Consider the following 25,781-nt stretch of genomic DNA (forward strand, 5'->3'; position numbering starts at 1 on the left):
CCAGAGTTTTTGATTTCTGCCCCATTTGATTAACACTTGTGCAAGTGGTTTGCAGTTGCAGGTTTTTTTATTTATTTATTTTTTAATATATATATATAATATATATATTACTGCAAACTGCACAATTGGTTTGCAGTTGCAGTTTTTTATCTTCTTAGCTTAGTGTTGGTTAGCTTAGTGTTGATTCTGCTTAAACATCTCTTATACTTGGTATCACAAAACATTAGGCAATATCAAGATCGAATAATGGTAATATTAGCCTAAATGCAGCCAGTGGCATGTGGGCTATAACTAGCATGTTGTCTTACATTGACTTCCTCCATTCAGTGTGCTAAACATGGTTAATAAATAAACAAAATAGCTAAGAAGCTTATTTTAGGAAAAAGCCTACTTTTAATGTGGGCAATAATTACATTAGAAATGTTTGTGCTCTGCTTTTTGATTTTTACTTTTGCAAAAGTAAAAATCTGAAGTTCACTTTGTGGCACTTGGTTACCAGTAAACACACTCATCTCTTAACAGATTAATAACAAATATTGTTTTTGTTCAAAAAACATATTTCTTCTGCTCTTTTGAAATACCACTTTATACTTGTTAACAATTGTGTAGTTGGTGATTTTTTTCCAGAAAATTTAGTTATTTTTGTCATTAGTGGTAGATATAAAACACACATTCAACACAAAAGCAAAAATCTCGATTTAGACTTCGTGGCAGTTCGTTACCAGAAAAAAAACCTACTTATCTCTTAAGAGAAAATTAATAATAAGAGTGTATAAAACATACGCTCTTTCAAAATACTGCTTATCAGCTTAGATACAAGAAATTTATCGTTGGTACATTTTGCAAAAGTGAAAATCAGATGTCTACTTTGTGGAACTTGGTTACCAGAAAACGCGATCATCTCTTAGCAACAGATTAACAGCGTAGCAACAAAAATTCTTATTGATAAAAAAATATGTTTTTTTTCGCTCTTTTGAAATACCACTTATTTTACACTAGCAAGAATTGTGCAGTGGGTGAATTTTGCAGAAACGTTTTTTTTTTTTTTTTTGGTCAAATATACTAAACACATATTCAACACAAAAGTAAAAATCTCGATTTATACTTCGTGGCAGTTCGTTACCAGAAAAAACCCCGCTTATCTCTTAAAACCAAATTAATAAGTAGTTTATAAAACAAAAGCTCTTTCGAAATAACGCATACCTGATTAGATACAAGACATTTACAGTTGGCAAATTACGCCAAAGTAAAAATCTGAAGTTCACTTCGTGGCACTAGGTTACCAGTAAACACACTGATCTCTTAGCAACAGATTTGCAACAAAAATTGTTATTGTTCAAAAAACATAGGATTTCTTCTGCTCTCTCTCAGATGTTTACTTTATGGAACTTTGTGGAACTTGGTTACCAGAAAACGCGATCATCTCTAAGCAACAGATTAACAGCATAGCAACAAAAATTCTTATTGATAAAAAAATGTTTCTCCCGCTCTTTTGAAATACCACTTATTTTACACTAACAAGAATTGTGCAGTTGGTCAATTTTGCAGAAAAGTAATTTTTTTGGTCATTAATGGAAAATATACTAAACACGCATTCAACACAAAAGTAAAAATCTCGATTTATACTTTGTGGCAGTTCGTTACCAGAAAAACCCCGCTTATCTCTTAAAACCAAATTAATAACAAGTAGTTTATAAAACAAAAGCTCTTTCGAAATATGGCTTACCTGATTAGATGCAAGACATTTACCGTTGGCAAATTACGCTAAAGTAAAAATCTGAAGTTCACTTCGTGGCACTTGGTTACCAGTAAACATACTCATCTCTTAGCAACAAAAACGGTTATTGTTCAAAAAACATACAATTTGTTCTGCTCTCTCGAATTGGAGTGGAGCGGCAAAGTGAGAAGGATGGAAAAAAGAGGGCAAGGAAAAGCCAAAAACAGGACACATTTTGTTCATCGTCTTGGAGATGAAGCGAAGTTTTTTGTTGGCAGCGATTCAGACCCGTCAAAACTGCCAGCCCAGCCAGGGAGCCAGGATAGCAACTCTAATGTTAATCACAATGTGTGAGTTAACTGATTATAAACTGTACCAACCCCAAGGTTTATAGTTAAGGTTTACATTGGAGCCGCCTGGGAGAGCGGCGCGCGTGATCCGCACCGAGTTGCAAAGATCCAGAGATGCACGAGGCGCTGCGACACACTGCGCATGCGGCGGCATCAGCTCGTGCCGCTGCCTGTCCGCTTCAACGCGCACAATGAACCGAGCTCCGTGCTCATGATAAATTAAAACAAATTCAATAATTTCCTTTGGCATGATTTATCACTTCTCTTTTTATTTCTCTTTCTTTCTACAAAAAAACTGTATAATAAAAGCTTTCAGGTTGGTGCTGTGGTCTCAGCTAAACCTTTTTTTTGAAGAAAAATTTTATTTACAAAGATTTCAAAATTCATTTTATTTGTCGTTTTGTTTATTTATTTTGGATATTTGAAATGCCTTCCAGTTGCAGTGTTAAATGYTCATTRTAATTTTAAGTTTACTGATCTTTCAGATTGYGTTCTTGCATTATAATTTTCCCATTAACATTTATTACTTAAAAATGGTCTAAAAACAACAATAATATTGTTTATCAAAAATCAAAATTTGTTATTGTGACAGGTCTACACACWTATGATTTATAGTGTAGTTAGTTTATTGCCATGGATGGCATAGTTACTTTGAAAGAGTAATTTGATTACTCAATGAAAAATTCATCCATCAGCTAGAAAATGTGCATCTCTTCCCTCCATCGTTTACGTATGTGTTGCTGGTGTTACATATGAAACGTATCTCCCCAATGAAAAAGAAGAAAGCAACAATATGTTTTCTAAAAATAATCACAAATACTTAACTTGGATACGTAATTTTAATCTGATTATTGGATTGTAAATGGTAACACGTTAGATTACGCGTTACAAGGGGTCAGATTAGAGTAACGGTTGATGATACCATTGTTTGACATTTTTGCTCAAGCTATTTATGGATCTTTCAAGTTTCCAATATGTGTCTCCCCCCAATGATAAACTTGTTCTTACGCCCTTGTTGTTACCATTTCCTAGGAGAAACAAAGTCCTTCGTCGTCTTTACAGTAGCTTCCATTGGGTGTTTTGTGAAAAGACTATACTACACTATACTAGAAAATCTAATCAAAATACATTGAGTTTTGTTTTTGTAAATTGACAAAATGTAAAAAGCCTGAAGTGTTATATGTTTTGAAGACACTTCTTCCAAATGACTGCCAGCATTCTTTCTGCAGAGCACAGCACACATTACTTGCCAAACATATCAAGGAAGGTTTTTTGCACCAAAAGGTTTTCTGCACCATTCTAAGGAATGCAACAGTTCCACCTCTTAACCTGGATTCAGTCTGGATTTCTTCAGATCATAACCATAAATGTCTTCCCTTCAAAAGATCCACTGACTCTGTAACTTTCAGCTTACAGCTTTCTGAGCATTGTCTCAGGTGGACCTCTTCTGTATCTGCTGTAAACATTCAGATGGGGAACAACTAGTTTTCGTCCTGTTTGTTTCAATATTCTCAGAAATTATTTAGTCACTGTTTCGAACTGGAAATAAAAATGCACCTTGTTCAGAGCAACCATTTATGGCATATTATTATTCTTGATGCCTTGATTCTGGCAGACTTGCCATTTACAACTGCCATCTATTGGATCTTAATATCCAATAGATGCCTTGCAAAAGTATTTACACCCCTTAAACAATTTTTATACATCACATAGCACAGCTCTAAAGTGGAAGAATGATGAATCACTTGTCTTGTACAAATAAATATGTACAACAGTCTATCTACTTTTACCCTCCGTCCCCCTTTTTTTTTCTACCACTAAAAGTCTTTCAGAAGCAGTTTAGCAAAATTCTTGCTAAAATGACTACACGTTCAGAGTGGCTCAAATGACCTTAAGCATTAGATTAAAATCTTCCTTTTAGATTGGCCCAAAGTTCATACAGATATTCAAGAGAGTCAAGCTTTGACTACATATAATATGTAGGCGTTTAGTTTAGTTTGAACTATTTACAAAGAAAAATTACAACTTGTAGATGTGCAACATAGAGAATCCTTGAATGAAATGTGTGACTGTGTCTTTAGCAAGCACAATATGGTTACTTTCCTTAAAATTGTGACACAAACTCAAGTATGTTATTTATTGGTTAGCATGTTTGAATATACCTTGACGTCTTTACATTTTGTTCTAAAAATGTGTTTTTGTCTGGCGTGTGAATTAAATTTGGGCATTTTGGCTCATTGTATTTTATTTTGGTAGATGCTTCCATGTCATGTGATCAGAGAAGAACCAATGGCAGATTAGAATAGGTCGGTGTACGGAAGTGTTCGAGGTATCATGTCGTCTTTTCAACGCATGATTTAAAATGTTGGGAAGTTTTATTCCCCCTCGGAGCTTAGTTAGAAACTTTAACTTTGCTCGATGAGCTTGAGGTCTATCCGTGTGTATTAGTTTGTTATTCGGTAGTTAAAGTTCCCGGTCATGTCCAAACAGACGAGATGGACACCCAAAGACTGCGAGCCGAAGCAGCTGCCAATATATCAGCACAAAAACAAGCTGATTCAGGCGGTCAGAAACAGCACTTTCCTCATAGTGACCGGAGAGACTGGAAGCGGGAAAACCACACAGCTTCCTCAGTACCTGCATCAGGCAGGTAAGATGCCGCTGGAACAAAACATTTTACAGTGTTAGCGAAAATCCTCCTGTGAGGGTTCACTGCTCTAGTCCCCAGTGTTGCGGTCGGGGTCCAGCTCAGATGCTCAGATGACCACTAGTTATGGGCAGCAGAATACCATTTCTGAATGAACCCGTAAAAACTGTCATCAGGATAATGCATCTTTTAGCAAAGCTTAAATTAACTCCAACTAATATGAATGTGAATTCATTTTACTCTAGTGATTTTCACAGTCGCCAAATCTCAAATAAGGAGAACTTTCCTGGGGTTTAGTGGTTGGAACCAGTGCTTTCAAGAAGAAAACCATCATATATGACAAGTGTTTGCACTTGGGGGAATTAATAAAACTTCCAAAGTAAACAAATACAATCAATTATTTGTCTATAATTTATTTTCTTTCCTTATTTTAATGAGGAACTTTGTGTATGGAATAATGTGTTTGCTTGACTTAAAAATACTTTTTTTTTTCTCTCTAAATTTATGCAATAGAACAGCTCCAATGTTTATGAACTGTGCTTATTTTAATAGCTATGTTTCTGGTTAGTTTTATCAACATTTTTCTTTTTTATGTTATAGTTTTTACTTTTAATTTCTCTGTGTGAGTAGGATTTTGTAAGGATGGTAAGATTGGCGTCACCCAGCCTCGTCGTGTGGCTGCCATCACCGTAGCTCAGAGGGTCGCTCAGGAGATGAAGTGCACTCTGGGCAGAGAGGTTGGATACCAAGTGCGATTTGATGACTTCACATCACAAGTGAGTGATCACTATTGTCCTACATGGAAAAATAAACGGAATAATTTATGCACGGTATGACTAAACCAACTGTGTGTGGCAGGACACTGTGCTGAAGTACATGACAGACGGATGTTTGCTCCGAGAAGTCCTGGCAGATCCGGCGCTTTCCCAGTACAGCGTTGTAATACTGGATGAGGTCCATGAACGCAGTCTGAACACGGTACGCTTACGATATTGTGCAGGACTGCTGCGGTAGCTGCAGGTGTGCTTAATCTCTTTCTCCCTCCGTTGCACTGAGCCGCTGCTTTTTCTCATTACAGGACATTCTTTTGGGTTTATTAAAGAAGGTTTTCTCTAACCCCCGCGAGGCCACCAAGGGACGATCCTTTCCCCTTAAAGTGGTGGTGATGTCCGCCACGTTGGAAACCGATAAACTTTCTTCTTTCTTCAACAATTGTCCGGTCTTTGAAATTCCTGGGAGGGTTTTCCCTGTATCATCCATGTTTGGCACGGCTCTAGGTCCAAAAGATGTTGAAAGCACCTTTTATGTCAAAGAGGTATTGTGTCTCATTCATGTGTAGTTCCATGTGATTTATTTTTTTATTTTTTTTATTGTGGGCTTTTGCATTGTTTTGCTTTGCAGGTGGTGAAGGTGACCCTGGACGTGCACACTAGTGAAAAGGCTGGCGATATTCTGGTGTTTTTGACTGGTGAGTAGTGATAATTGTCATTATAGCAAGTCTCTTGAAAAGGTTTTTTCTCACATCTTATAACGGTACTACCACAACCCTCAAAATGCGGACAGGTTGTGCTAGAAGATGGTTGATCAGTAGTGATTTTGGAAAAGCTGAGGTGGCAGAATCTTTTGACAGAAACTATTAGTTGTGCACTTATGAAAATCATAAAGGGTCATGGAAAGAAATTAAGGTGAAGGTTAGCTTAGTGTTGTCTACGTACGCTGCAGGGCAGTGTTTCCCCTGTGGAAATGTGATTCTACAAAAGTTCACTCAGACCTCACTTTTTAGATTTTTATTCGTTCTCCTTGGTATTTTCCTTTTACCTCACAAGTCTGTGGAAAGTATTTCCTAATGAAAATCCCAATGAAATGCGCTGAGGTATTTGATTGTAATGTGACAAAATGTGGAAATTTGATTTCTGCTCACTTTGTCCTCTATGTTTTACAGGCCAGTCAGAGATTGAGCGTGCCTGTGACTTGTTGTTCGAAAAAGCTGAAAATATAGACTACCGCTACGACGTTCAGGACCGGACCGTGGAGGGTCTTCTCATTTTACCCCTTTACGGATCCATGCCCACTGGTACGTCCCCTCAAGTCGCTTTCACACCTATATGTTATTTGTGCTGATACAGGCTGCACTGTAATCTGTCGATGCCGTTTTTGTTCTTGTTGCAGATCAGCAGAGGCAGATCTTTCAGGCTCCTCCTCCAGGAATCAGAAAGTGTGTGGTAGCCACAAACATTGCAGCAACATCCCTCACCATCAATGGTATTAAGTAAGTCGAGCTTGTCCTCCTGGAAGCTTACCAAACAAATATGTGCCACAGGTTGAAACATTTTTCCAAAATCTTACAATATATTTAGTGCAAGTTTTAGAGTAATGAGACATCTGACTGAATTAAGCAACTCGGAAACACAGTTTTCATTTTAACTGCTTACATTTACCTCATCTCATACTGAAGAATTATAGAGAATTTTAGAAAAAAGACAACTTTTAATATGGGTACATCTCTTAAGATGGAATAGAAAAACAAGCCCCACATTATGAAATAGTTGTTTCTTTACAGGTAAAGTCACAAGTCAAAATCCATTAGTCTGTTGGTAAAGTTTGTCACTAAATTCTTTACCCCAACTTTAGTTGCTTTCTCTGCCACTTGGAAGTAGGTCAGGTTTGCTAGAAACATTAGGATTTTGTTTTTTTATATATATTTTCAGTAGGGCTGCAAATGAGTGTATACTTAATGTACAATACTGGTGAGTTAACAGCAGAGGCTCTGGAAGCTGGGTTTTGTTTTTCAAGTTATTCACTTTATTTACTGACCTTTATTACAAATGATCAAAAATGTAAAAGTGGCACAGAACTGTTTGTTTTTTTTTTGTTTTTTTTTGAGGAACGTGTTTTATGCTAGCCAGTACAAAATATGGTTGGAATAGGGTTCCTTCAAATTTAGCTCCTCTCTGACAGGTTTCCGTTTCTCCTTTCTTTATTTCATTCAGGTACATTGTAGACAGCGGCTTCGTAAAGCAGCTCAATCACAACTCCAGGGTGGGCATGGACGTGTTGGAGGTTGTGCCGATTTCAAAGTAAATCCTGATGGCAAACATCGTCTTGAGACGGATCTCGTCAACGAGGAAAGAGATTGAACTGGGTATTGTGTGGATTTTCTCTGAACAGGAGCGAGGCTCAACAGAGAGCGGGCCGAGCTGGGAGAACCTCAGCTGGGAAGTGCTTTCGGATCTATACCAAGGAATTCTGGGAGAAGTGCATGCCGGAATACACGATTCCTGAAATTCAGAGGACGAGCCTGACCGCTGTGATCCTCACGCTGAAATGTCTCGGTGTTCATGATGTCATCAGGTACGCGGTTTGTTTTGCGTCTTTGATTCTCGGCCTTTTAAGGTTGATCAATCATTCAGTGAGTAATGTTGATTTATTCCAGGTTTCCTTATCTGGACTGTCCAGAGGAAAGGTTTATTCTTGAAGCACTGAAACAGCTCTACCAGTTTGATGCAATAGACAGGTGAGTGTTGGAACACATCGATCCTCTGGTCTGCAGATCTCCCGGACGTTTTATGAGGGGTTGTCTTTCTGATGTAGGAGAGGCAGGGTGACGAAGCTCGGGGAGCTCATGGTGGAGTTCCCGCTGCACCCGGGTCTCACCAGGGCTCTGCTTAAATCCGCCTCACTGGGCTGCCAGGACCTGCTGCTCCCTGTGGCGGCCATGCTGTCTGTGGAGAACATCTTCATCAGGCCAGGTTGGTGGAAGCTTCTTATAATATGAAAACTTCCAGTGAAAAATAAAATGTATCTCGGAGAACAAGACGATCAGAAATGGCTTAAGGGAATAGTTAGTAATGCCACTGTTTCGGCCTTTGGAAAATGATGTGCAGAAGTATAATAACAGGTGTTCAATAAAGACATGAGATGTGCCTCTTATTGCTCTTTTTTTTCCCCCTCTAGGTCAACCTGACAAGCAAAAAGAGGCAGCGAAGAAGCACAGAGAACTGGCTGCTAAAACTGGCAGCATGAACGATTTTGCCACTCTTCTTAGTGTGTTTAACTCCTGCAAATCCAGGTAAGGAAAGGATATAGCAACGTGCTCTACAACTAAAATGTCTGTCCATGTTTTGTATTCACATTTGCCCTTTCTTCCCCTTTCTGCAGCGACAGGCCATCAGGCTGGTGCAAGGAGAACTGGATCCATTGGAGGGCGCTGAAGTCAGCTTTTAGTGTGGAGACTCAGCTGAGAGAGATCCTCCTCCGCCTCCAGCAGGTACAACATCCACATCCTACGTCTTTATGTGGGATGAGAATCTAAATATTTTGTTGACTCTTGCAAATAAAAAATAATAGTAGGAAAAACAAGAAGGTAAGTGTTCTTTCAAGCCAGATTATTATTTTGTCCTCTATTATTGATCATGCATTACAGTTTATAATTTTATTCAGCTTTTTATCATTGTCATTGTGCATATAACTACAGACTTTTAGCAGAATTGTCAGCATTTTTATATATATATATATATATATATATATATATATATATATATAATCACCACATTGTATTATAATCTATCTTTTGCTTTTGAAAAACATAACTTAAAACATATTTTTCAGAGGAGAGATTTTCCTTTTGAAACTTTTGACGGGAATAAAAGTGAACTCTTCAGACAGTGCCTTTGCACCGGATACTTCACCAATGTTGCCAGAAGGTATCACTAACATTAGCGAGACGGTGGGATTCACTACTCGCTTGTTAATCTCAAATCTACCATATTGTTTAGATTTGCTTTAGTTGTGAATCAGCCATATTTTTTTTCTTGAACAGGTCTGTTGGAAAAGTGTTTTGCACAATGGACGGCCATGGATCTATGGTTCACATCCATCCGTCATCATCAGTAAGCATTCTTTTTCTATATTTCACTTTAAGACGGCAACAGAAACCCACGTTATTGTTAACATACCTGCCTAAGCGCCATTTGTTGTTTAAGTTGTTTGAGCAGGACGTCGAGCTGAACTGGGTCATCTTCCATGATGTACTGGTGACCTCCAAGATGTACATCAGGACGGTGTGTCCTATTCGCTATGAGTGGGTTAAGGATTTATTACCCAAACTCCATGAAGTGGATGTGTATGAGCTGAGCAGTGTGGCAAGACAAGAGGTTACAGAAGACGAGATGGTGAAATGGGAGAGCAGAGAAGCGGCGAAAAGACAACAAGGTGTCCACAGTATTAATTTAGATGTTTACACAGTTGTGTTTTCTGTTTTATCTCTTTTTTTTCTAATATGTGATTAAATCTATTCATAAATTGACTAAAACAAGATTAAAGAAGAAAACTCCAAATTGTTTTGACTTTGTATGAAATTTTACTTGCTAATATAAACATCTCCTGGAGCATTGTGTTTGTGTGGCTACAGTCAACTCAGAATGCAAGCAATTTATTCCTAATATTATGTCATTCAGTGTAACAAACCGTAAACAAGGTTTGTTACCGCTCTATAACAGATTTGCGCAAAAAAAAAAAAATCTGTTGACAAGAAAATTTGGAATGGATCAAAACATTTTAAAATAATGACAATATATTAAGTGAATGTCTTAACAGCATTGGTCAGATTTGAATAGTTCAAGTCCGAAAGTGGTGTAGCAGTTTATTTGTTCTGTGTCTGATTTTGGGATACCGTTTGTTGAATGGCAGCAGCTCAGAGAGACACTTAGAAGTTAGAGCCACTGCAATGACTTGTTCAGCTCCCCTCACTATCCTCTGCAGGGCTCTCTTGTAGGATACAGATAGAGTGGTGTTTGCTTTAGTTTCCTCTTTAAGCAGTCTCTGCTTGGCCCCTTTCTCAGTCCCCATGGTGTTCTTTGATCAGGTGTGGCCAATAGATCTGTACTCTGAGGATCGGGATTGTGTAATTGTCCACTTGAAATCTTGTGTCAGTAACATGTTTTTGTCTGAAAAGGTCATTATGAATAATTAATGTGTCCTTCCACAGAGGCTTCTGCTGAAGATGTCATGAAGAAACTGGAGAAACGCAACAATGAGGCCACAGTCAGCGAGGCTCGAGCTCGCTACCTGCAAAGGAAGCAACAAAGACGGCAAAATAAAGCTCTCTGAGCGAAATAGCTTGTTTTCATTTGATGTTATCTGCACTTTGTAAGCAATTTTTAATAAAAAAAAATATATATACACTGCATCTGTATTTATTTCACAAAGACTTTCACAATACATGGAAAGGAAGAGAAATGGCAGCTCATCTTAAATTAGATTAAGTTTTCTTTATATAAAATTATTTTTCCAGCCCATGTGTAAGGAAGTCTGCTCCAGCTTTGCACAGACGGCTTGAGGTTAAGGTCACACTGCAGTACGTGGTGTACTTTCACACCGACCGTTCAGGTACAGTGGACCCTCTGCTTACTGGACGTCACTTCCCATTGTGTGCGTCTGCAGGGCTGTTGTAGTGACACTGACGGAGGGCTTCTATGCTAAGCAAGCGACTAACCGCATTAAACCCGTAGAGAGAAGCGGCTTGTTTGTCTTAAGTTATAAACTCGGTTCGGCCATCAATAACGTACTTGAGTGGACTTTATACACCACTCTGCTTGCTTAGGTAAAAGAGTGCCGCAGCTTCTGACCGAGCACGCCGCCGCTCCTGCCCGTCTCCGCCGCTGCGAGAGAAGAAAACAAGCTCGGTGAGCAGTGCGCTAAAGCTGTGTGATCATTGACAGAGTTCAGTACACACAAGCTCCCAACCGTAACTTGTCGGCGCATCGTGCAGCTTAGCTCAGAGGTTCTTCGGAAAGCCACGGTTGCGGATATATTTTTGCCTCCGAAGTCGAGGTAAGGGTAGATATTAATGAGAACTAGCGCAGGTGGCTAACATGCTAACTAGCTGTTAGCTTAAAAATATGTTTTGGCTAGATGCCTTGTTTGATCTTAATGCGCCCTTGGTCAGTGTTCTGGTCTTTGCCCGTATTTTTTAATGTTGTTTGAAATATCTTTAAAGTTATATTAGTCATACCCATCAATAAAACACACATTAAAAGCTGAAAGGTTGGTGACTATGTTAGCTAGCTACCACCCTCCAACGCTGTGGCTGTGTTTACGTTACTGTGTTACAGTGGGCTGATTGTAGTAATGTATGGGTTTTGTAATAAAGGTAGTTTTACGCATTATTTGCTGTCTATATGTGTTCAGTTTCTTCCTCTGCTTAGTTGTGGTTTTAAAGCCGCAAAACAATATTGCGTAAACTTAAGCAACTGTCATGTGTTTTTTTTTCTTTGCGAGGACAAACCTGTTTACAGTGAAAGGTTGGCTTTCTTATTTATTATCTCAAAAAGCAATTACCTAGTAGTACTCTGTGCACTCACAGCGTAGATAACTATGGGGAGCTATAAAAGGTCTGAAGTCGAGAGAAGCCTTATCTGTTTTTATCTTGGTAAACAAAGCAGTTCAAACAGCCTTTGCGGCTGTATGTTTTCAAAAAGAAAACTAAAAACGTGTCTGCTCAATATGGCTTTTAGGTGATTTTAATAATTATTTTATTTCAACGTTGGTTACGAAAAAAAGAAGCAACAAGCAATATGTTGACTTGTACGATTGGTTTGAATTTTTCTCCAATATTTTCATGTTTGCATTAATTGTTTTTATTATAACTAAATATTTTTTGAAGCCTAACATATTATCTTTTTATATTATATTGTGTTTTTGTTGTCTTTATTTATTTGTGTCGTTCTCCAGTGTACCACTCTATATCTTTTCTAATGTGTTTTCTTAACTGCTTTTAGCTCTGTAAAGCAGTTTCTGTTATTGTGTGAGCTACAAACACTCAGCTCTGTAATTTTCACAGAATTTCCCTGAAATTCTGGTAAACCTATTATCTAACTTAAGCTGTTGATTCTGGGTTGACCCTGGATCCGGGGCTGTCCACTAACATTTACCAAAATCAAAAAAGAAGATCGTTGCATTTTAAATGAAGAGCAGTGTATCTTTCTCTCTGTTTGATCATTGACTTGGAGCTCCTTATAAGGTTTACATGGCACCACTGGAATTCAAAAACAGCAGCCATGTTTTTTTTGTTGTTTTTTTTTAGCTATACCATAAAGGTTAGAAGACCAAGGTTACGATATGCAGCTATGCATGATCAACCCGACTGGTTTATGATGATGGTGTGCAGATTTCAGCAGTTTTCAGTGTTGTGGAGTTGTATTTCAGGACACCAGAGTGCTTAAGAAGGTGATTTATTTTCCAAGTAGGTTGCTATGTTGACAGCTCTCAGAGACATGTGAGAGAAAATATGCTGCCTTCATTCATTGCTTTCACTTTATGTCTTAACCTTTGTCTCAAAGGTTGTAGTTTTACTTCTTTTGGGTTCTGTGTCTTGTTTGTTTTTGTTTTTTTTCTCTTTTTCTTTATGTCTCTATGGCCCGTAGCTATTTTTTCTGTTAGCTGTTTTCTAATGTCGATTACAAATACATGTTTAGAGTGCTCTCCTAATCTCTTTATAAGATGCTTACGTTTTTAATCAATGGTTTGTTTTTCTTCACAAGTCTTGTTTTTTTTATTTTTTTGTTTTGTCCTCCAGGTGTTGTATCATATAATCTTAAGCTACTGTGAGGCACTTACCTAATAAGACCAGTTTCCATCAGCTTCCCTGCAGCCCCCTACCTACCCCAACAGTCTTCTGCCCCAGCATGGATGAAGTCACTGTTGTTAAAGAAGGATGGCTCCACAAGAGAGGTAAGAGGCTCTTTGCGCCTATCATAAAATATTTGAATATACAGTAGCAAAATATATTGGCATTCATATGTGTGTTACATACGGCATGAAATAGTAGCCTAATGAAAACCAGCTCCTTATTCTTCACTTCCATTCATACAGAGAGTCTGAACCTTCTGCTATTGAGAAACAATTTTTTTTTTTTGCTGGAGGTGTGCACATTAGTGAGTGGGTTTGGGTGAATTTGACGAGTGTAGAGTGTTTTGAGTGGTCGATATAACTTTAAAAGCACCATAAAATGTAGTACATTTTGCCATTTAGCTTTCTTTTAAGTTTCTTGCAATTTTTTAAAGTGATGAGCTTCAACAATTCATTGATCTGTTTTGTTCTGTGGATTGTGTTGTTTCCAAGAAACAATCAAATAGGAAGTTAGCCTGACTACTAATACCTTGACAGTAAAATTATATATATAAAAAAAAGCTCCATTAGCCTTTATTATAACAAAAAAGGGGGGGGGGGGAAGACTTTTTAAATAATTTTGTGTCAAAAAAAAGAATACTCAACAAATGTGTGAAAACTTTATATTTATGAGTATTGTTGGCTCCATTTTCAACATACATACAAACTATAGATTGCTAAACAACGAATGACGTGTAGTTCATGTCAGAAATATTAAGCTCGCTTCGTTGATGTTTTTCTGATGTCACATTGTCACGGTTTGGTAGCTCAGTGCCAAACTAAAGCTATTTTTTGAAGTTATTTTCCTGCTTGTGGTAGTCATTACTAAAAGGCTGTTTTTCAGCTTTAATGTTTGAGCTGTCAGACAGAAAAAAAGCAACGCTGTCTCTTTACAATGTTCTCCTTACAATGTATTAGTACGCTGTCTATCCTTGTATTTCACCGTTTCTTTTTTCTTCTCCTTCTGTTGGCATCATTTAATGGGTTCACAATATTTATGTCAGTAAACTTAATGGCACACAGTGAACTGGGGCATATATAATATGTCATTATTGCTCTCATCCCAGGAGTAAAGTTTCAATCTCCAGAAAATAAATTTCTTCCACACCTCTCATCATAAGATGGGGAACTGATATGAAGTGGGCTATAGATTGCTAAACAACGAATGACGTGTAGTTCATGTCAGAACTACACGTTCTGACATGAACTACATGTCAGAACGTGTAGTTCATGTCAGAACTACACGTTCTGACATGAACTACATGTCAGAAGTCAGCATTTCCCATGGAAATGGACTCCACATTAGTTTTTAAAGTTCAAAGAGAAAACTTAAAGGGATACTTTCACATTTTGTCAAGAGAAATTTTGGGAAGGTAGTAGCTTCAGTTACCTTACCTCTCGTAAAATAAGGCCATATGTTTCTTAGTTGGGTTGGAAATATCTAGATTAATTCATCCACTGATCAGTCAAAATGATTCAACCATCATCTGTTAGAGAAACCTTACTATGAACACATGGATGTTTTCGACTTAGAGAACGATAACAAACCTAAAGACAGTCTTTAGAGAGACTGGAACAATTAATATTCCCTTCTCTAGTCGTCCTTCCAGGGTGTTGAGATGTATTTTTGTGATCATGGTCTAACGTTACTGATTTTGCTGCACTTTTTTCAAAAAATCGCAATCAAAATTTCATTTTTTAGCTTTATTTTTGCCATAATATGGTCTTCAAAAAATTGAAATCGTTGCACACAAAAAAGAAAACATCATAACATAGTTGAAATTTTGAGCTCGAATAACGTTTTCAATTAACTTGTATAAATTGCGCCCTTAATGCCAATGAAATTACATCCTGAGGAGTTGTCAAAGTGCAGAAGAATAATTCAATATTGTCCGTTGACGTTAACAAGATAAGTTTACACAGTATAAAAAACCCCGCAGAGCATCTCAAAGTCACTTTTGCAATAAAAAAAAAGAAAAAAAGATGTTACAGTTTAGCATAAAACTCGCTTTCATCTTGCTGGTTCTGCTTTCAAGAGACATTGTGAGACAGAAAGTTAAGGGGCCTCAGGCATAGGTCAAAATTCATCAGAGAATACGCAAAGCGTTCAGGTGATTGGTCAGATTTGTGGAAAAGTTGCGATGACTGGTGAAAACTTGAAGTCTGCGCAAAATTTGCGAATTATGAGTGAAGGAGCAGTAATAGTTGCAATCACAATGCCACAACTTCCTGGAGGGACTGACGTAGCAATGTATCCTATGGAGAAACATTTTTAAGATACTAAAGTAGTTGGTTCTTCTGACTAGCTGTTAGCCTTACTCTCTTCTGAAGATTTATTCACTTTTTTTAAAAGTTAATGGCAGTAAGACATTGTTCTGTTAGAGATGAGTGAACTATGACTGATACTTTCTTGAAACTTCACTCTAAAGTCCAAACCATCCTTCTATTAAAGAAATATCAAGAGAAGAAGTGGTGAAACGCCGACACACAATCTCTGGTGTTTTTGTGTCCAGGTGAATACATCAAAACATGGCGACCTCGCTACTTCATCCTGAAGAGCGATGGATCCTTTATCGGATACAAAGACAAGCCGGAGGTGTCCAGTGACCTCAGCCTGCCGCCGCTCAACAACTTCTCCGTCGCAGGTTGGCTTCCCGTCCGGCTGCTGTTGTGTTTTCATGTCTTGTCTGGAGTGTCTGAGGTATCTGTGATCTGTAGAGTGCCAGCTGATGAAGACGGAGCGCCCCAAGCCCAACACATTTGTAATTCGATGTCTGCAGTGGACCACTGTTATAGAGCGGACTTTCCATGTGGAGACCAACAGCGAGAGGTAAGACTCGTCATAAATTTGACCTTAATGAAATGGGTAAAAAAAAAAATTCTTAACAACTTAAAATTCAGTTTACAAATGCAAAAAAAATAACCACACTGACCCAGCGGGGAAGAAAAAAAAAAGTTTAAATATAAAAACATTTCTTCTATTTCTGCGGTGAATCGAAACTGAAACCTCTCATGCTGAAACATGAGCTAAATATTTGCATGTTATTATTTCGCATATAAACATGTATGTCAGCTGAAATCATTTAAAGAAGGAAACGTCAGCTCTGTGAAACATTTGTCGGGATGTCGACTAGACGGCCTGTTATTACACACAGCCGACAAACATCGTTTCTGAGCTCCTCACCACATGTATGAGAACGTAAACCACATGTTTACAGTGTCATTGCAGCACTATGTTTAACATGTTTGATTGTTGATGACTTTGACTTCTTTTAAAGGAAGTAAAGATAGAAAGACACAGAGCAAATTTTAACACACTGAAGTGGTTTTTGTTACGTAGAGATAAATCCTTGTAGTTTATGAAAGTAGGAACATCCATCCTGCTTAAAATTGGATTCAGTGCCAGATTAGACCTGATTATTTAACTCCAACTGAAGAAATTGTCATTGGGTAGAAAATCCCAGAAGCTCCGTGCTGAAAAACACAAAGATTATCCTCCAAACTTAGGTTGGTTGATCACATATTAACCCTGAATTTTGGACTGTTTAGTTTAACATTCATCTCACTTTTAAAAGTATATCTCACACAGTCACTTGATTTCATTTCACCGACTCATTTAGTCGTGGGATAAGATTCGACTTGACGAGGTCAATGTCTGCTTCCTTCCGGGTCAGGGAGGAATGGATGCAGGTGATCCAGACAGTAGCAAACAGCTTGAAGAGTCAGCAGCAGGACGAGGAGCCCATGGAGATAAAATTTGGCTCGCCCAGTGACAGCACCGGCGCAGAGGAGATGGAGATTGCTATGTGCAAATCCCGTTCAAAAGTGGTTAGTATTTGCTCAAGCAGTGCCTGGCAGCCAATCGCTTGCTGTGTTTGTCCAGCTAAGCTCATCTTTATTGAGCAAGTTGTTCAAACTGTAAGCCTCTTTCTCAAAGCCTTTTTTTGGCGGTGGTGGGGGCATTCTTTAAATAAAAAGAGGAGCAAAATGTTTTATCTTTTTTTTTTTTGCGTTGATTCTTAACCTGAAATTGACTTTGATTTTATAGATTTTATTTATTAGACTGATTGTCTTAGCTTTATACCTATTGTTAAATATTTCTTAATCTCTCTTTTTCCTCAACCTTTATTCAAATTGTATTCAGTAAATGTTGCATCCAATGCAAACATATCAGAATGAAAAAATAATAATTCGAGCACACAACTGGAACAGATCCATCGACCATCATCCGGTGTTTGAAATAATGTCCAGTTTATTGATTCTGGTTGAAAATACATTAGAAAACAGAAAGTAGTTCAGACTAGCTGGACAGTAAACAGATGCATCTTTTCTTCTCCAGACCATGAGTGACTTTGACTACCTGAAGCTGCTGGGCAAAGGGACGTTTGGAAAAGTGATCTTGGTTAAGGAGAAAGCTACGGGGATGTACTACGCCATGAAAATCCTTCGCAAAGAAGTCATCATTGCTAAAGTAAATCCTATCACATTAAAGCCGTTGGTTTAAACTGTGTTAGAGAAGTAGTATGTTGTTTTTCGGTCACTGCATGGACTAAAATCGCGTGTGTGTGTGTTCATGTAGGATGAGGTGGCTCACACAGTTACAGAGAGCAGAGTTCTCCAAAACACACGGCATCCTTTTCTAACGGTGGGTCACCTGTACTTGAGCTGTTTGTCTGCAAGCATTAGACTGTTTTATCCCTCAAACCCAGTCATGCATTTTCCTCTCTTCTTCAGACACTAAAATATGCATTTCAAACACACGACCGGCTATGCTTTGTGATGGAGTATGCAAATGGAGGAGAAGTAAGGCTTCCTTTTCTCCCTTTTGTTATCACAGCTCTATATTACTGTTGTGGAGGTTGAAATGAAAAGTAGTCAGCTTTAAAATTCAGTTATGCTGTAAAAAAGAAAATCTAGCAAATGTCGTGTTTACTTTTACTGTTTTTAAGACGATGTTAAATGTTGAATATGCAGATTCTTACACTTGACTTGTAGATTATTATTAGTTTTTTAAATTGTTATTTCTCTTGCAGCTCTTCTTTCACTTATCCCGGGACAGGATATTCACAGAAGATAGAGCACGGTTCTATGGTGCAGAAATAGTATCAGCACTGGAGTATCTACACTCACGCAATGTCGTTTACAGGGACTTAAAGGTAATTCGTTTCTTGATTTAATGATGCACAGATTGTGATAAATACATGTAAACTGTTCAGAGTGGTTGGACTGCTGTTGAGTTTCAAGAGGGACGGGGAGAGATTTTTTTTTTTTTTGCAGCGTGAAACTGCAGCATTTTAAGCCGAAGCTCAGTTATTCCTCTTTCAGTTTGAACTTTGAACAGTTGTTGGTTTAAAAGTCATTGGTGCATCTCTATTTGAAACTAATCAGTCAGGCAGTGAACTGAAATGGTCAAGTTTCAGGCAATAAATATCAGCTCATTATGTTTGCGGATTTTTATCTTTCTTCATATAAAATAAACCTTACTGGGACTTATGGGCCCATTGACAGATGCTTTTAGATGCAGTTTTGTAGTTTTAACAAAACTCCAAGAATATGTGAAGGAAATATGTTTTTATTCTAGCAATAATCCTGCATCTCCTTAATTTTCTGTAGAATCTAAGAACCTGCAGCATATATCTTCTCTTAAGTGTTACAGTCCTCAGAAAGCCAAATCAGAAACCGTAAAAATCATAATCAGCAGATCAGCCTTCAGAGAAACAGATATAGATGGTGCAGGAGAAAAGCTTTCTCTAGACTTTCCATTTCTCTGCCAGCCATACTGCTGAAGTGATTTAACTTTAAATTGGATCTTTTCATGCGAAGCTGGAGAACCTGATGTTGGACAAAGACGGCCACATAAAGATAACAGACTTTGGGCTGTGCAAGGAGGGAATTACAGACGGTGCCACCATGAAAACCTTTTGTGGAACTCCAGAGTACCTGGCGCCAGAGGTAAAGCCTTCGTCGTTCTGGTGATCAGAAAAGGAAACAGAAATGTGTTGGTAGGGTGACGTTTTAAAAAATGATACCTGAAAAGCCAAGAAAAAGGGGAAATGATACATAGAGAGTAACACTGAGTAAACATCATATCATTTAAACTCATTTATATCTCTCATTACTATCATTAGAAAAAAGAATTTATATATTTTGCTTTGTGAGGTATCATAAACTCATAAACTATGTTAGTAGTTAGCGTTCACGTGTATGTCTATTGTTAAATTATTAAGATTTGTTCTTTAACTTTATGTGAAGCGATTCTATTTAAAGTGGCAACGTAACCAGAGAACAAAAGGTCTTCATGGCTACTTCCCTTTTTTTTTTTTAAGTTTGTTTTCTTTCGTAATTGAATGTTCCCTTTTTTTGTCTGCTCTCCATCAGGTACTGGAGGACAACGACTATGGCCGCGCCGTGGACTGGTGGGGACTGGGAGTGGTGATGTATGAGATGATGTGTGGTCGGTTACCGTTCTACAACCAGGACCACGAGCGTCTGTTTGAGCTCATCCTCATGGAGGAGATCCGCTTCCCGAAGACCCTGGCGCCGGAGGGCAAGGCCCTGCTGGCAGGCCTGCTGAAAAAAGATCCCAAACAAAGGTTGGTGATCTGATTCGCTGTAGTTCATAACTCATAGCATATATTAACAAATAAAGGAAATTTTGCAGGTATGATTTAAAACTAAGCTATTCCAGCTGTGAAAGTTTGAAAAACTGATTTTATCAACAAAATTTGAATATAAAAAACATCCTGTCGAACTTAATTTAGCAGAAAATGTGCCTCCCTATCAGGACCTGGGCCGATTTCCTGGTAATCTTTTTCGGCTTTGGTTCTTAGTGGAAACAATAGAGGTTCGGAAATATGCCCAGGAAAACAACCAGGCATAAAGCAAAATGTTTATTTTTATTTGAAAATGCAATTTACTAGTCTCTATTTTGTCATTTAAAATTCTGTCTCCGTCTATTATCATCTCTTTTGTTGGACTGTTTAAGGAGGAGTAAATGTTCATGTTGGGATTTGGTGATTTAAAAATACAAGAATAAAATTAGATTTTCTGTTTGTGCTCATTCATCCGCTGATAGATTAATCTCCCACAGAAAGAGCTGTAAAGCCTCAGAAAATGTTCTTTATTTGGGTTTGACACTTTGCTGTAGTTAATGCTTTGCTGAGTGTGCTTGGCAGCTCAGCTACAAACAGAGTAATAATGTTATTGCAGCCCATGTACCTCGCTGATTGTTTTCGGTTCTGGGTAATGGTCTTAAACAGGCACATAATTGATTGTTGTTTTGGTCAAGTCCCCATGTTTCTGCCAGTCACAGGAGAACTGCTAATATTAGCACCCTTAGCTGTGCCTGCAGGCTTACTAAAAAACACGCACTAAATTTGTTTTGAAACTGGTCAGCGTCGCTCGCTCCTCGTTTCTGATAGCCATGTTTGCGTGTTTATTTATAGCCGGCACATACGTGGTGGTGGTGATAGTAATGTTGTTTTCCTTTAACAGGCTTGGAGGTGGACCAGACGATGCCAAAGATGTAATGACCCACAAGTTCTTTGCCTTGATAAACTGGCAGGACGTGATTGAAAAAAAAGTGAGAGGATTGAAACAGAAATGTGTGATGTGATATTCAACACAAGACGAGCGGTTTGTAAAGTGATTATTTTTTTCTTTTTGTCTACTTTCTCAGCTTATCCCACCCTTCAAGCCCCAAGTAACATCAGAGACAGACACCCGTTACTTCGATGATGAGTTCACAGCACAATCTATTACAATAACTCCTCCAGACAAGTGTAAGCAAATATGCTTTGAATTTTTGAGTGTAACTCTGATCTTTTACATCTGTTTTTAACTTCCAATGTTTGTCTCCTCCGCCTCCCCCTCTCTCTCTCTCTCTTCTCTCTCTTACTCTCTGTGTGTACACTCCAGATGACAGCTTAGATGTTGAGGATTCAGATCAGCGTACACACTTCCCTCAGTTCTCCTACTCTGCCAGCATACGGGAATGATCACTAAGACTCATGAACAAGCAGGCAGGCTGGCACACAATCACAATCCCAATCCCACATGCACCCTTGCACTGGTGAGGAATATAAAAAAAATGACACAAAACAAAAAAAAAAAGAAAAAGTGGCACAAGGCACATTTTTCATTCTGTCTTTGACACAATTACAGGTAAATCATAGAGAAAATAATAGTTTATAAAGTATAAAGTATGAATTCAACACACGGCCCATGCCTGACCGAGCTCAGCAGGTTTGTTTGAATAGACTGGCAGCTTTGTCTCTGCACGTCCTGCTGGACCTCTGCAACACCACATCAAAGCCTTTACACTTCAAACCAGGTTATGCCAGCAAGTCCCTCATCTTTACCAGCTGTACCCAATGTTCTCACACACACACATACACACATTAACGCACAACAAACGACCCATGCTTAAACTACATATTTACATCAACAAACTTGGTAGAATTTTAAAGAGTGTAATCTGAATTTGGAAAATGGAAAAAAATATTTGAGGGAGGGGAAAACAACATTTTAAATTTTTTTTCATTAGTTACGGTTTTAAATGTAAAGCCATATTTCAAATTTTCTTTTCTTTTTTTTAAATCTTTTTTTTTTAATTAAAAATAAAAATAACAAGTGCCCTTTCTGGAACTTGCTGTTACAAATCAAGTGTAGGGTTTTCCTACAGCGGGCGGAGGGGTGGGGGGGACAAGGACACGGGGGAAGATGAGGAGAGTTGCCATTACGGTGTTTGCACTGCACAGGGTGTATATGCGGATGGGCGAGAGGATATGAATGTATGCGTGTGTGCAGAGAGAGCGCAAGAGGAACGAGTGAACAACAGTTTGAATCGTCAGCCATCCATTTGTGTCGTTTTTTATGCATGTTTTTAAACTAAACGTTTTGCTGGAACATGGGCGAGAGAGGACACACTACGCAACACACTCAGTGGGCTGTTTTTCATTTTGAAGCCGTGTAGTTTAAGATTGCTGTTCTGATTGCTGGCTGTTAAATTGTGTCAGTCAAGATAAACAAACAAGACCTTATTGCATGGCTTACCTTTGCTGTCGAAACTGCATTCGTTAATGTGATGCAGCGCTCATTCACGTGGAGTCCAGGTTAGTAAACTCGGTTTCCAGCTAGTCTCTGGTTTTGTAGAAAGAAGATCCAGGTTAGTTTCTCCATGTGTACATATTGATAAAGACTGAATAAAACTCTGACCCCAGTTTTCCTGGACCTGTCCAGAAAATGTCCTGTTTTAAGCATTTACTCTGTATTTTGTTCTGTAAAACTTCCTCCCTTGCTGAGATGGTTATTCAGCAATATATTTTTTTTAATATCAGTGCAACGTCTTGAAGTATTTTTAAACCTAATTACTCCCTTCATTAAACAAAAAAACCCCTAAATAATTCAAAGTGACTTTTTGGACATTTATCTCTTGATTTGAGTCAACATTTCACATTTAGAACCTGATTTGTTTCCTCAAGTGTCCGAGCACAAGTGTTCGTTGTTTGAAGCAACGGAGGTGTGACCTGTTGGACCTGCCTTTAATTCACCTGTAAAAAGGAGGAACTGCCCAAACATCAGCTGTATTAGTTTCAAGAGAAAACCTGCATACTTTTAGTCATGAAGGCACATGATTGAGAGAAGCTGACTCAAACTTTTATGTCGTGATGCTGGAAGAGATCTCGCTTTATTCATTTAAGTCGTGACAAAAGAACGTCATTTTTTTTTTCTGTTTCCTGTTTTTGTTTGTTGAGTTTTCCTCCCTTTTTGTCCACCTATTTCTCAAATTTTGCAAGACAAGATTGTCTGGTTTTAAGTACATTATATAAAATATGAATATATTAAAGTTTTTTTGAACTGCTTTCTTTATGTTTTTGTTTTTCTTAAACTCTTTAATTTTTTGACTTCAAGGGGATGCCATTAGAGAAATGATAGGTTAGGTCCATATTTAGCCAAAAAGTCCTTTTAAATTACAATTTAAAAATGTACATTGGAATGGAGAAATTGTCATTTATATTTTGCTTATATAACCTTTCATTCTTAAGGCACAGGTATTAACAAACTGCCCTAAATTTTACTAAATAAACCTCATAAATCCTGAACTTAATTTTCCCCTGATCGTATTTGAGTTAAGAACAGCAGCTAGTCTTACTCAGTAGCACTGATAATAAGAAAACTCTCCTTTTACTGCTTTCTCCTACAGACATTGCAGAACATTGACTACTTAACGTGTTTGAAGGTTTTGCATGAACAAATTAGCGTCCTCTAAGACATCTCTCTTGTCACATTAATTTATGTTTGTGTGATTTTTATTTGAGTTAGTTTTTATTTTTGCTTGTTTGCTGGTGACTTTTAAGTTTGTGTGCTTGACTGAGTGAAAGAGCGTGCCTGTTTAGATGCTTGAGTGAACGTAGTGATTCAAACACAGGAAAAAAACAAAACAAAAAAAAACAGCAGCTTTTCAACACAGCAAAGACCATGGGGTGGCCTCAGTTCCTGCAGACAATACCGTGATCAAATGGCTTTGATTTACGCTGAAACAACTCCAGCACCTCTTCTCACTGGCTCAGGCACAGTCATCATACTCTGTCCTGGAGTCCTGCTTTGGCAGGGCCCGATATCAGAACCATTGCACTGATGGACTCCACTGTGGATTTGCCTTCATTGCTATCATGGCCACAAGGGGATGCTGCCGGACTCTTTAAACTTGGTGGTGAAGCCATAGATTGAACCTCTCTGTTGGCCACGCTTTAAGCAATGCTTCACAGCTGAACATGCAAGTGAACACCCCTGACCTCTCCTGTAGGCGTACACTGGCACAACAAGTGCCTCTTCATTATTATGTAAATACCAAAAATAAAATAAAAAAAATTTTAAAAAAAGGAAAAGGAGCTTGTTGGCGAATGCAGCATTAGTAGAAGGGGAGGCCTGTAGCTTTGTAGTGTTTGATTTGCAGCTTTACCATGGTTAACATGTTTCTCTGTATATCTGAATGTGATCAACGGTCAGGAATGTCATACCTGATTCTGGTGTTACAGAGACATTTTATTTCTCTTTTTTTTTTTATTGATGCTCAGAGGGCAATGAAAAAAAAAACAATCTTTAAAGGGAGGACGCTGTCCTAGCCGGAATTCCCACCCCCTTTTAAGACTTTACAATGTAACGGGTGATACCTGCTACAGTATGGTAGCTTATATTTGCAACTATAATGTGCCAGTAAACCTTTTTACTGATCAAACCTGTGTCTGTGTCTTTTATGCTCTGCTTTCACTTAATGAGAAATCTGTTCACGTTATATGCTACTAAGTTACAATAACTATAATCTCCAATCTTTTAGCAAGTGTGTTTTCCTTTTTTCACAAATGACATTGGAGCAATCTTGATAACAGTCCAATCTCGTTTAATGCAAGTGGTTTTAATGTTTTCTGAAAAAATATTGCCCTTGTTTTGGTTCTGATGCCTGTTGTGTCAGTTGACTCTACTAAAATCAGACTAATTATGACTGTAATTAATGAAGCGATCTTGAGTGCCAATTCACAACGGCTGTCACCCAATGGCTTTTTATAAAAGTTTGTTCAATTCAGTGACATTTCAACTGATCCTAGTTATCAAACAGTGCTTCAAGTTCAGTTTATTATTCAAAATAGCTTAAAATGTTTCCTAAGGAAATTCATCAGATTGCATAGAGTCATTGACTTGTGCGATACACCCATCCTGGACGAGCATGAAGTGACAGTAGACAATTGGTTGCATTATCTTTACAGCAATCCCTCATATCAATCATGTACAGTGACAGTAGAGGATAAACTCCCATTTAATGGGAAGAAACCTCCAGCAAAACCTGGCTCTGTACGAGTGACCACTTGCGTCAAAGTTGGATTTCAACGTCCTTCTGATGGTACAAATTGACATACTGCACAAAACAAGCAGTAGGTGGCACAATTTCACACCTGGAAAAAGTCAGGTGAACAAATATGCAACAAAGGGCAAAAAATAAGTGAAATAGGTGGATCAGAGGATACCTAGACAAACCAACTTTTTTTCAGATCTCATTGATTTCTATGGAAAGCTCAATAAGTCAGATTGCTAATATCTGATGGTGTATTAACCTAAGTCATGAATGCCAATGTGGATGGAAAATCTTTTAACACCGTCTTGTATTCCACTTTCCACTTAGCATCTGTTGATTATCCCAATTAAATGTTTGCATTTACATGATTTCTGTGGAGGGGTGAACTTAAGTTGAATAATGCAAATAGAGGGGGAAAAGAATTACAAAGTGACATAATCGAAAGAAAATGCTAGAAGAAAAAAATGAAATGAAAATGATCGTACTTTCTGAAAGGGGAAAGTTGTGCAACTAAAAAAAAAATTATATATATATATATATATATATATT

The 25,781-nt window shown here is 38.0% G+C and overlaps 2 protein-coding genes across 3 annotated transcripts; both read left to right on the forward strand.

The window, feature by feature from the left end:
- The first annotated feature begins 4,347 nt into the window (after positions 1 to 4,347).
- On the forward strand, positions 4,348 to 10,896 carry dhx40 (DEAH (Asp-Glu-Ala-His) box polypeptide 40). The gene is made up of 17 exons (XM_008426011.2): positions 4,348 to 4,717; positions 5,345 to 5,490; positions 5,573 to 5,692; positions 5,793 to 6,029; positions 6,116 to 6,182; positions 6,657 to 6,788; positions 6,884 to 6,983; positions 7,705 to 7,791; positions 7,883 to 8,065; positions 8,148 to 8,228; positions 8,306 to 8,463; positions 8,669 to 8,783; positions 8,873 to 8,981; positions 9,323 to 9,417; positions 9,534 to 9,603; positions 9,697 to 9,925; positions 10,701 to 10,896. The coding sequence occupies exons 1-17, from the start codon at positions 4,546 to 4,548 to the stop codon at positions 10,820 to 10,822; spliced, it is 2,223 nt and encodes a 740-aa protein (XP_008424233.1). The 5' UTR covers positions 4,348 to 4,545; the 3' UTR covers positions 10,823 to 10,896.
- Positions 10,897 to 11,129: 233 nt separating this feature from the next.
- Positions 11,130 to 21,508, forward strand: akt2 (v-akt murine thymoma viral oncogene homolog 2). Of its 2 annotated transcripts, none has more exons than XM_008426012.2 (14): positions 11,130 to 11,545; positions 13,290 to 13,444; positions 15,895 to 16,026; positions 16,100 to 16,211; positions 17,056 to 17,209; positions 17,721 to 17,852; positions 17,961 to 18,026; positions 18,116 to 18,184; positions 18,415 to 18,537; positions 19,205 to 19,333; positions 19,760 to 19,974; positions 20,876 to 20,963; positions 21,060 to 21,162; positions 21,299 to 21,508. In XM_008426012.2, exons 2-14 carry the CDS (start codon positions 13,399 to 13,401, stop codon positions 21,376 to 21,378), a joined length of 1,449 nt encoding a protein of 482 aa, XP_008424234.1. In that variant the 5' UTR covers positions 11,130 to 11,545; positions 13,290 to 13,398; the 3' UTR covers positions 21,379 to 21,508. The 2 variants fall into 2 exon arrangements, with proteins under 2 accessions (XP_008424234.1, XP_008424235.1); XM_008426013.2 differs by having other exon boundaries at positions 11,130 to 11,397.
- Positions 21,509 to 25,781: the final 4,273 nt, after the last annotated feature.

Source organism: Poecilia reticulata, linkage group LG13 (genome assembly GCF_000633615.1).
Source record: "Poecilia reticulata strain Guanapo linkage group LG13, Guppy_female_1.0+MT, whole genome shotgun sequence".
Classification (NCBI taxonomy): Eukaryota; Metazoa; Chordata; class Actinopteri; order Cyprinodontiformes; family Poeciliidae; genus Poecilia; species Poecilia reticulata.

What these genes read in the sequence shown, in the direction of transcription:
- dhx40 (XM_008426011.2), top strand. Translation starts at nt 4,546, where the DNA reads ATGTCCAAACAGACGAGATGGACACCCAAAGACTGCGAGCCGAAGCAG. An exon ending in TTGATGACTTCACATCACAA is followed by an intron (nt 5,491 to 5,572) that starts GTGAGTGATCAC and finishes TGTGTGTGGCAG; the next exon opens with GACACTGTGCTGAAGTACAT. An exon ending in AGCGGCGAAAAGACAACAAG is followed by an intron (nt 9,926 to 10,700) that starts GTGTCCACAGTA and finishes GTCCTTCCACAG; the next exon opens with AGGCTTCTGCTGAAGATGTC.
- akt2 (XM_008426012.2), top strand. Translation starts at nt 13,399, where the DNA reads ATGGATGAAGTCACTGTTGTTAAAGAAGGATGGCTCCACAAGAGAG. An exon ending in CAGAGTACCTGGCGCCAGAG is followed by an intron (nt 19,334 to 19,759) that starts GTAAAGCCTTCG and finishes GCTCTCCATCAG; the next exon opens with GTACTGGAGGACAACGACTA. An exon ending in AGGACGTGATTGAAAAAAAA is followed by an intron (nt 20,964 to 21,059) that starts GTGAGAGGATTG and finishes CTACTTTCTCAG; the next exon opens with CTTATCCCACCCTTCAAGCC.